At 49.7% G+C, this 11919-nt stretch overlaps 1 protein-coding gene across 4 annotated transcripts in view; it reads left to right on the top strand.

Moving 5' to 3' along the window:
- The first annotated feature begins 267 nt into the window (after nt 1-267).
- Nucleotides 268-11919, top strand: part of jakmip3 (Janus kinase and microtubule interacting protein 3) — a 27298-nt gene continuing 15646 nt past the window's right edge. For 3 of the 4 annotated variants that reach the window (XM_085761365.1, XM_085761367.1, XM_085761368.1), the window contains exons 1-5: nt 268-429; nt 2425-2667; nt 3821-4060; nt 10920-11120; nt 11495-11608. In XM_085761365.1, coding sequence (XP_085617491.1) covers nt 295-429; nt 2425-2667; nt 3821-4060; nt 10920-11120; nt 11495-11608 — 933 coding nt within the window. In that variant the 5' untranslated portion in view covers nt 268-294. The remainder of the gene's footprint in view (nt 430-2424; nt 2668-3820; nt 4061-10919; nt 11121-11494; nt 11609-11919) is intronic. The other variant, XM_085761369.1, reaches the window with a different exon arrangement.

Raw genomic sequence — 11919 nt, forward strand, 5'->3', positions numbered from 1 at the left:
GTGTGTGTGTGTGTGTGTGTGTGTGCAGATGTTGTCAACCTTCAGATTGACAGACACTTCATCCAGGAGGGGCGGAGCCAGCAGGAGGGGCGGAGCCAGCAGAAGGGGCGGAGCCAGCAGGAGGGGCGGAGCCAGCAGAAGGGGCGGGGCCAGCAGGAGGGGCGGGGCCAACAGAAGGGGCGGAGCCAGCAGGAGGGGCGGGGCCAGCAGGAGGGGCGGGGCCAGCAGGAGGGGCGGAGCCAGCAGGAGGGGCGGAGCCAGCAGGAGGGGCGGAGCCAGCTGGTGGAGGTGGTGATGTCAAAGCGAGGAGCTGGGGGGCGGGGAAAGGGGGAACGACCGGACGCCATGGCAACCCTTCAAGCAGCCAATGAGGAGCTGCGAGCGAAACTGACAGAGATCCAGATAGAACTACAGCATGAAAAGAACAAAGTAAGGAGCCCAGAGTACTAACACAGTACTACAGTACTACAGTACTACAGTACTACAGTTTTACAGTACTACAGTACTACAGTACTACAGTCTTACAGTACTACAGTACTACAGACTTACAGTACTACACATAAACATGGCGGCGCCCTGTCTGGCTGCGGCAGCTTTCGTTCTATGCACACTGTGTACTTGAATGACAATAAAGTAGCTATCCTCTTCTATTTCTACAGTACTACAGATGTACAACAGTTACTACAGCGTGTCTCTGGTTTTCATCACCGGCCGAAGTTTTTTTCGGAGTAAGGTCGATTTTTCGGAGCTTTCACTCACCAAATAAACACATCAACCAATCATCGTAACTCTACACAGCAGTTTCACAACGCTGCCGGTGTGAATGGTTTTGATGTGAAATATTCGCCGTTGAATATTTTGCAATTTCGTGTCTTTTATTTGTAACAACGCGGGGTGTGTAACGGCCTTTACAGTAGTACAGACTCACAATGAAGCCACTCAAACGTTCCCCTCTTTCCATGATGAATCCTTGACTGGTCCTTGACTGGTCCTTGACTGGTCCTTGACTGGTCCTTGACTGGTCCTTGGCTGAATCCTCGGGGTAATGTGATCGATCCCTCGTGATGATGTCGTCAGTGTGACTGGAAACGCCTCTAAGCAGCCTGAGTGAAAACCAGCTGCAATGCCTCATCTGTCCATGGGGTGGAGCAGTGATTATGGTCTGCTCTCAGTTTAAAAACAACAACACCACATGGCTCCAGTGCAGAAACTGTATTAAATACCCATGAGGTTTCAAGCTGCCACTCAGCTCCTAGGTGACGTCGCTTCCTCAATCCCCACTCGCCGCATTATTTAGAAGATGCAGCTGCTAGCGTTAGCGTTAGCGTTAGCCACAAGTTAAGAAACAAAGTTCAGTCTGACACAAAGAACGGGGCCGATGGCCGATCGTCAAACCACTGAGACAAACATGTGACTAGTATGTTAGTGTAAAGTGTAAAGTGGGTTTCTCCAAAATATCTGCTAAAAATAGTGTGAGGAGAGAACCTACTAGGTATAATTATACTATATTGACTGGGTTAAATAGAATTACATTTCTAGAAAGAGATTTTAAAAATTGACTAAAATTGCTCCGCCTGTGATTCTGTGATCAGAGAAAAAAACGCTCCGGCCGTTTGGAATTCTTTCAACCAGTCACAATCGTTGCGGTCGGCGCCGTAGCAACGGTGCGCTTTCAAAATATTGCTGGTTGGAAACTGGATTTGGGTCCGCGGTGTAACGACGGTCGGCATGGAAACCGTTGACGGATATTTCTTCTTCTGTTCAGTTCAAGACACGGATGTATAATAGATCCATGGTTCGGTTCCTGTTGTTGTTTGTTGATGTTTCCCGTTGCCGGGCGACGGACTGGGAAAGCTGCAGCACGGAGGCTCGTTCCGACCAATCAGAGGCATCGCAGCAACACACTTCTGTCAGGACAGACTAACTAAAACTAGACGAAAATAGTCATGGATTATTCTGACTAAACTGCTCAGACTTTTAGTCGTTTGAGTAAATCAGTATGAACTAAACTAAAATGACAGTTTGACACGAAGACTAAACTAAAATTAAAACTGTCTGTTGGGTGATTGGCTATTCGTGGGTAACTAGTACTGTAACTTGTAATCTAACTAATTATTACTAGTTATTTAAGTAGTAGACTTGTAAGAGTAGTCATCATAAATACTGGTCATTTAAAAGTCTGTCCCACAGGCCATAGTCTTCCAACAAAACTAGTCCTTTCAAAGTTGAATAGCCAGCTGCATTTCTGGCTCTGTGTGTGACTTGTGTGACAATGGGAGACCAATAGCCCATTGAGCAAACAAAAGGTTGAGCAATGATAATGCTAATTCCCCGGCCTACCTACACTACTTCCTGTTCATCACCTGTAATTCTTCCTCTTTACGTAGATTCACAGCTAATAAATTGTGATCAAATATTCGACAGGTGAGTCGTCTGGAGAGAGAGAAGAGTCAGGAGCTGAAGGCGGAGCATCACCGGGCAACGGTTGCCGTGACAGAACTGAAGACCAAACTCCACGAGGAGAAGCAGAAGGAACTGGCGGTTACTAGGGAGACGTTACTACGGCAACATGAGATGGAGCTGATGAGGGTCATCAAGATCAAAGACGGAGAGATTCAACGTCTGAACGGACTCGTGCTGACGCTGAGGGACGGCTCCGCTGACAAGGTGTCCACCTGTCTGTCCACCTGTCTGTCTGTCCACCTGTCTGTCCACCTGTCTGTCTGTCTGTCTGTCTGTCTGTCTGTCTGTCTGTCTGTCCACCTGTCTGTCCACCTGTCTGTCTGTCTGTCTGTCTGTCTGTCCCCTAGGTGCGTTTCTATTACCCCTTGAAATGCGCAAAACCTAAATATTGAAATTAGAAACTGGTAATGGAAACACCTACATTTCGAAAAAACTCTCAAATATCGCAAAAAAGTTTTTATGCTCTCATGAGGTGGTTTTTGAGACACACGTCACCGGTGTCAGTGGAGTTGTGTGTGTCCACGCTGTGTTGGTTTATGGGACTTGAGGCGACGAATGAACCATATGCATTGCTGACCTGGGCATTGTTTCTCAGTAAATTAGAACACCTTTCCTATCATTCCCCTTTTGGTTGAAGGAGATTGGCTCCACGCTCCGCTCCCTCCTGCTCCGACATGTCCCCTCTAGTCACATAAACCAGTACGGGTGTGTGGAACATGTCCCCTTTAGTCACATAAACCAGTACGGGTGTGTGGAACATGTCCCCTCTAGTCACATAAACCAGTACGGGTGTGTGGAACATGTCCCCTCTAGTCACATAAACCAGTACGGGTGTGTGGAACATGTCCCCTCTAGTCACATAAACCAGTACGGGTGTGTGGACACAACCACCTCATCACCGCTGCCGGCGCCACGCGGGCTTTACCTTTCGGCAATCAAGCGCTGTTTTCATCTTTGTTAAAAACAATAACAACAGCGACTGTCGGCAGCTGAGATCTCTGTGCCGTCACCATGGAAACGCAAGACGCATTACGGCTCATTCGCAAAACACCTTTCAATGGAAACACCCGCAAATAGCAATTGCCCTTTTTCAAAGTTTCAGAAATATCGCTTTTATTTTGCGAAAATCTGTAATGGAAACGCAGCTAGTATCTGTCTGTCTGTCTGTCTGTCTGTCTGTCTGTCCACCTGTCTGTCTGTCTGTCTGTCTGTCTGTCTGTCTGTCTGTCTGTCTGTCTGTGCTGGTATCACCAGGTGTGGATCAGCTGATCTTTGTGGTGACCTCACCAGAGTCCCGTTGCCCTTGACAACTAGGAGACTCCGGTGTGACAGTGTGTGTGTGTGTGTGTTTGTGCAGGTGCGTAGCGCCCTGCTGGCGGAGGTGGAGGATGCGCGGCGGGGCTGGGAGTCGGAGCGCTGCCGGCTGCAGCAGGAAGCAGCGGAGCTCCGAGGAGCCAAGAGGCTGACGGAGGAAGCTCTGAGCTCGGCTCAGCAGGCCGGACAGGCCCGAGCAGCCGAGCTCCGATCCGCTCACCACCAGCACCAGGAGGAGCTCAGCAGGACCAAGAGGGACTGTGAGAGGGAGATCCGCCGCCTGGTACCACTACACTACACTACACTACACTACACTACACTACACTACACACTACACTACACTACACTACACACTACACTACACTACACTACACTACACTACACACTAGGAGCTCAGCAGGACCAAGAGGGACTGTGAGAGGGAGATCCGCCGCCTGGTACCACTACACTACACTACACTACACACTACACTACACTACACTACACACTACACTACACTACACTACACTACACACTAGGAGCTCAGCAGGACCAAGAGGGACTGTGAGAGGGAGATCCGCCGCCTGGTACCACTACACTACACTACACTACACTACACTACACTACACACTACACTACACTACACACTACACTACACTACACTACACTACACTACACTACACACTACACTACACTACACTACACTACACACTAGGAGCTCAGCAGGACCAAGAGGGACTGTGAGAGGGAGATCCGCCGCCTGGTACCACTACACTACACTACACTACACTACACTACACTACACTACACTACACTACACACTACACTACACTACACTACACTACACTACACACTACACTACACTACACTACACTACACTACACTACACACTACACTACACTACACTACACTACACTACACTACACACTACACTACACTACACTACACTACACACTACACTACACTACGCTACGCTACGCTACACTACACTACACTACGCTACGCTACGCTACACTACACTACACTACACTACACTACACTACACACTAGGAGCTCAGCAGGACCAAGAGGGACTGTGAGAGGGAGATCCGCCGCCTGGTACCACTACACTACACACTACACTACACTACACTACACTACACACTACACTACACTACACTACACTACACTACACTACACTACACTACACACTACACTACACTACACTACACTACACTACACTACACTACACTATACTACACTACACACTACACTACACTACACTACACTATACTACACTACACTACACTACACTACACTACACTACACTATACTACACTACACTACACTACACTACACACTACACTACACTATACTACACTACACTACACACTACACTACACTACACTACGCTACGCTACACTACACTACACTACGCTACACTACACTACACTACACTACACACTACACTACACTACACTACACACTAGGAGCTCAGCAGGACCAAGAGGGACTGTGAGAGGGAGATCCGCCGCCTGGTACCACTACACTATAGTACACTACACTACACTACACTACACTACACACTACACTACACTACACTACACTACACACTACACTACACTACACTACACTACACTACACTACAATATCACCTAAACCAACAACACATTCATCCAGGTCAGAATTTCTTACCTGGATAAATTAAGGTAAAAAACAACAACAACATAGCACATAATTTAACACAATACAACACACGTTGTTACCACCAGTTTGTCTCAAAGGGCTTTACATCCCATCATAACAACATCCTCTGTCCTTAGACCCTCACATCCACTGAGGAAAAACTCCATGGAAAACCCTTTTAACAGGGAAAACCAGGAGAAAGCTCAGGGTGAGCAACAGAGGAGGGATCATCACCCAGGACGGACAGACGGGACAGAGATGTTGTTACAGACAAGAAAACAGTTTAGAACAGAGAATGTGAGAAACATGGAAATGTTAACAACAGCTGAAGGAGGAAGCTTCTGGTAGGCAAGGGAGGCAGGGAGAGCAGACCAGCTTAATGGAGGACTGGATGGCAGACTGGTTCATAGGAAGAGAGGACAGACCAGCTTAATGGGAGGACTGGATGGCAGACTGGTTCATAGAGGACAGACCAGCTTAATGGGAGGACTGGATGGCAGACTGGTTCATAGAGGACAGACCAGCTTAATGGAGGACTGGATGGCAGACTGGTTCATAGAGGACAGACCAGCTTAATGGAGGACTGGATGGCAGACTGGTTCATAGGAAGAGAGGGCAGACCAGCTTAATGGAGGACTGGATGGCAGACTGGTTCATAGGAAGAGAGGACAGACCAGCTTAATGGAGGACTGGATGGCAGACTGGTTCATAGAGGACAGACCAGCTTAATGGAGGACTGGATGGCAGACTGGTTCATAGAGGACAGACCAGCTTAATGGGAGGACTGGATGGCAGACTGGTTCATAGAGGACAGACCAGCTTAATGGGAGGACTGGATGGTAGACTGGTTCATAGAGGACAGACCAGCTTAATGGGAGGACTGGATGGCAGACTGGTTCATAGGAAGAGAGGACAGACCAGCTTAATGGAGGACTGGATGGCAGACTGGTTCATAGAGGACAGACCAGCTTAATGGGAGGACTGGATGGTAGACTGGTTCATAGAGGACAGACCAGCTTAATGGGAGGACTGGATGGCAGACTGGTTCATAGGAAGAGAGGACAGACCAGCTTAATGGAGGACTGGATGGCAGACTGGTTCATAGAGGACAGACCAGCTTAATGGGAGGACTGGATGGTAGACTGGTTCATAGAGGACAGACCAGCTTAATGGAGGACTGGATGGTAGACTGGTTCATAGAGGACAGACCAGCTTAATGGAGGACTGGATGGCAGACTGGTTCATAGAGGACAGACCAGCTTAATGGAGGACTGGATGGTAGACTGGTTCATAGAGGACAGACCAGCTTAATGGAGGACTGGATGGCAGACTGGTTCATAGGAAGAGAGGAAAGACCAGCTTAATGGAGGACTGGATGGCAGACTGGTTCATAGAGAGGACAGACCAGCTTAATGGAGGACTGGATGGCAGACTGGTTCATAGAGGACAGACCAGCTTAATGGGAGGACTGGATGGCAGACTGGTTCATAGAGGACAGACCAGCTTAATGGAGGACTGGATGGCAGACTGGTTCATAGAGGACAGACCAGCTTAATGGGAGGACTGGATGGCAGACTGGTTCATAGAGGACAGACCAGCTTAATGGAGGACTGGATGGCAGACTGGTTCATAGAGGACAGACCAGCTTAATGGGAGGACTGGATGGCAGACTGGTTCATAGAGGACAGACCAGCTTAATGGAGGACTGGATGGCAGACTGGTTCATAGGAAGAGAGGACAGACCAGCTTAATGGAGGACTGGATGGTAGACTGGTTCATAGGAAGAGAGGACAGGCCAGCTTAATGGAGGACTGGATGGCAGACTGGTTCATAGAGAGGACAGACCAGCTTAATGGGAGGACTGGATGGCAGACTGGTTCATAGAGGACAGACCAGCTTAATGGAGGACTGGATGGCAGACTGGTTCATAGAGGACAGACCAGCTTAATGGAGGACTGGATGGTAGACTGGTTCATAGAGGACAGACCAGCTTAATGGGAGGACTGGATGGCAGACTGGTTCATAGAGGACAGACCAGCTTAATGGAGGACTGGATGGCAGACTGGTTCATAGGAAGAGAGGACAGACCAGCTTAATGGAGGACTGGATGGCAGACTGGTTCATAGAGAGGACAGACCAGCTTAATGGAGGACTGGATGGCAGACTGGTTCATAGAGGACAGACCAGCTTAATGGAGGACTGGATGGCAGACTGGTTCATAGAGGACAGACCAGCTTAATGGAGGACTGGATGGTAGACTGGTTCATAGAGGACAGACCAGCTTAATGGGAGGACTGGATGGCAGACTGGTTCATAGAGGACAGACCAGCTTAATGGGAGGACTGGATGGTAGACTGGTTCATAGAGGACAGACCAGCTTAATGGGAGGACTGGATGGTAGACTGGTTCATAGAGGACAGACCAGCTTAATGGGAGGACTGGATGGTAGACTGGTTCATAGAGGACAGACCAGCTTAATGGAGGACTGGATGGTAGACTGGTTCATAGAGGACAGACCAGCTTAATGGGAGGACTGGATGGTAGACTGGTTCATAGAGGACAGACCAGCTTAATGGGAGGACTGGATGGTAGACTGGTTCATAGGAAGAGAGGACAGACCAGCTTAATGGAGGACTGGATGGCAGACTGGTTCATAGAGGACAGACCAGCTTAATGGAGGACTGGATGGCAGACTGGTTCATAGGAAGAGAGGACAGACCAGCTTAATGGAGGACTGGATGGTAGACTGGTTCATAGGAAGAGAGGACAGACCAGCTTAATGGAGGACTGGATGGCAGACTGGTTCATAGAGGACAGACCAGCTTAATGGAGGACTGGATGGCAGACTGGTTCATAGAGGACAGACCAGCTTAATGGAGGACTGGATGGCAGACTGGTTCATAGAGGACAGACCAGCTTAATGGGAGGACTGGATGGCAGACTGGTTCATAGAGGACAGACCAGCTTAATGGAGGACTGGATGGCAGACTGGTTCATAGAGGACAGACCAGCTTAATGGAGGACTGGATGGCAGACTGGTTCATAGAGGACAGACCAGCTTAATGGAGGACTGGATGGCAGACTGGTTCATAGAGAGGACAGACCAGCTTAATGGGAGGACTGGATGGCAGACTGGTCCATAGAGGACAGACCAGCTTAATGGAGGACTGGATGGCAGACTGGTTCATAGAGAGGACAGACCAGCTTAATGGGAGGACTGGATGGCAGACTGGTTCATAGAGGACAGACCAGCTTAATGGAGGACTGGATGGCAGACTGGTTCATAGAGGACAGACCAGCTTAATGGGAGGACTGGATGGTAGACTGGTTCATAGGAAGAGAGGACAGACCAGCTTAATGGGAGGACTGGATGGCAGACTGGTTCATAGAGGACAGACCAGCTTAATGGGAGGACTGGATGGCAGACTGGTTCATAGAGGACAGACCAGCTTAATGGGAGGACTGGATGGTAGACTGGTTCATAGGAAGAGAGGACAGACCAGCTTAATGGGAGGACTGGATGGCAGACTGGTTCATAGAGGACAGACCAGCTTAATGGAGGACTGGATGGTAGACTGGTTCATAGAGGACAGACCAGCTTAATGGAGGACTGGATGGCAGACTGGTTCATAGGAAGAGAGGACAGACCAGCTTAATGGGTGGACTGGATGGTAGACTGGTTCATAGAGGACAGACCAGCTTAATGGAGGACTGGATGACAGACTGGTTCATAGGAAGAGAGGACAGACCAGCTTAATGGAGGACTGGATGGCAGACTGGTTCATAGAGGACAGACCAGCTTAATGGAGGACTGGATGGCAGACTGGTTCATAGAGAGGACAGACCAGCTTAATGGAGGACTGGATGACAGACTGGTTCATAGGAAGAGAGGACAGACCAGCTTAATGGAGGACTGGATGGCAGACTGGTTCATAGAGGACAGACCAGCTTAATGGAGGACTGGATGGCAGACTGGTTCATAGAGGACAGACCAGCTTAATGGAGGACTGGATGGCAGACTGGTTCATAGAGGACAGACCAGCTTAATGGAGGACTGGATGGCAGACTGGTTCATAGAGGACAGACCAGCTTAATGGAGGACTGGATGGCAGACTGGTTCATAGAGGACAGACCAGCTTAATGGAGGACTGGATGGCAGACTGGTTCATAGAGGACAGACCAGCTTAATGGAGGACTGGATGGCAGACTGGTTCATAGAGGACAGACCAGCTTAATGGGAGGACTGGATGGCAGACTGGTTCATAGAGGACAGACCAGCTTAATGGAGGACTGGATGGCAGACTGGTTCATAGAGGACAGACCAGCTTAATGGGAGGACTGGATGGCAGACTGGTTCATAGAGGACAGACCAGCTTAATGGAGGACTGGATGGCAGACTGGTTCATAGAGGACAGACCAGCTTAATGGGAGGACTGGATGGCAGACTGGTTCATAGGAAGAGAGGACAGACCAGCTTAATGGGAGGACTGGATGGCAGACTGGTTCATAGAGGACAGACCAGCTTAATGGAGGACTGGATGGCAGACTGGTTCATAGAGGACAGACCAGCTTAATGGGAGGACTGGATGGCAGACTGGTTCATAGGAAGAGAGGACAGACCAGCTTAATGGAGGACTGGATGGCAGACTGGTTCATAGAGGACAGACCAGCTTAATGGGAGGACTGGATGGCAGACTGGTTCATAGAGGACAGACCAGCTTAATGGAGGACTGGATGGCAGACTGGTTCATAGGAAGAGAGGACAGACCAGCTTAATGGAGGACTGGATGGCAGACTGGTTCATAGGAAGAGAGGACAGACTGGTTTTGCATTTGCATTTAAAGGGACAGACACTGAAACCAGCTGTGATGTTTGATCCTTGGAGGATTCAGACCGAAGCCGAACAGACACACGACTTTAAGAACCTGGTTTAATCTGTGGAGAAGAGACAGAATGTGTCTCCTAGAAGCAGAGTGTTTCACCCCGGCCTGACAGACTAACCTCCTGTTTAACCCCTCCTCTCACCTGTCTGTCCACCTGTCTGTCTCACCTGTCTGTCCACCTGTCCGTCTGTCTCACCTGTCCGTCTCTCACCTGTCTGTCTCACCTGTCTGTCCACCTGTCCGTCTGTCTCACCTGTCCGTCTCTCACCTGTCTGTCTCACCTGTCTGTCCACCTGTCCGTCTCTCACCTGTCTGTCTCACCTGTCCGTCTCTCACCTGTCTGTCCACCTGTGTGTCTCACCAGATGGATGAGATCAAGCTGAAGGACAGAGCAGTCTGTCTCACCTGTCTGTCCACCTGTCCGTCTCTCACCTGTCCGTCTCTCACCTGTCTGTCTCACCTGTCCGTCTCTCACCTGTCTGTCCACCTGTCCGTCTCTCACCTGTCTGTCCACCTGTCCGTCTCTCACCTGTCTGTCCACCTGTCCGTCTCTCACCTGTCCGTCTGTCTCACCTGTCTGTCTCACCTGTCCGTCTCACCTGTGTGTCTCACCAGATGGATGAGATCAAGCTGAAGGACAGAGCCGTCAGTGTTCTGGACAAAGCTCTGGGTCTTCAGGCCGGCCACGCCCACCGCCTCCAGCTGCAGACTCAGGCGGCTGAGCAGCAAATCGCAGCGCTGAGAGACGCTCAGAGGGCGGGACTTAACCATCCAGGCCACTCCCCTAACTCCGCCCCTAACGCCACTCCTCATATTGTAAGCCCCGCCTCCTCCTGCTCCCGCTGCATGATGGGAAAACCGTCTCTCAGTTCATCTTCATTGACCTTCATCGTGACATCACATTCAGGCCCCGCCCCCTTTACATGTCTCAGTATCTCATTGGTCCTCACAACCCGGTCATGTGACCATTATGGACCAATGAGAATGCTGAATGAACCTGAGTCTCAGGAGCGTCTCCATGGCAACTGGCGTTAAGCTGAAACCCGGGTTCAAACATGTCAAAGTAAAACCGGCTGCTGCAATGTAACAGTAACTACAGTGTGTGTGTCTTTGTGTGTGTGTGTCTTTGTGTGTGTGTGTCTTTGTGTGTGTGTGTGTGTGTGTGTGTGTGTGTGTGTGTGTGTGTGTAGTCCCAGGAGGAACGAGACACTCGCAGGTTTCAGTTAAAAATCGCGGAGCTCAGCGCCGTCGTCAGGAAACTGGAGGATCGAAACGCTCTTCTGTCTGAGGAACGCAACGAGCTGGTAACACACACACACACACACACACACACACACACACACACACACACACACACACACACACACACACACACACACTAGAGGGCCCGTTACCTGAAATGTATCAAAATGCAGGTTAATGTCAATGACGACAGACATTCAGACGTGTTTATGAGGTTAAAGGGATATTCAGGTGTAAGTTTAACCCATGGTCCAACGCACCGTAACACCGAGTTAGACCCCCCCTGGAGAGATGAAGTCTGCTAACCGCTAGCTTCTATTGTTGTAGCAACTTTAGCAATGACCGCACCATAACAAACAGCGCAGTATACGGA

The sequence above is a fragment of the Trachurus japonicus genome, chromosome 19 (assembly GCF_045865225.1).
Source record: "Trachurus japonicus isolate A0001 chromosome 19, Traja_1.0".
In the NCBI taxonomy this organism is placed as follows: Eukaryota; Metazoa; Chordata; class Actinopteri; order Carangiformes; family Carangidae; genus Trachurus; species Trachurus japonicus.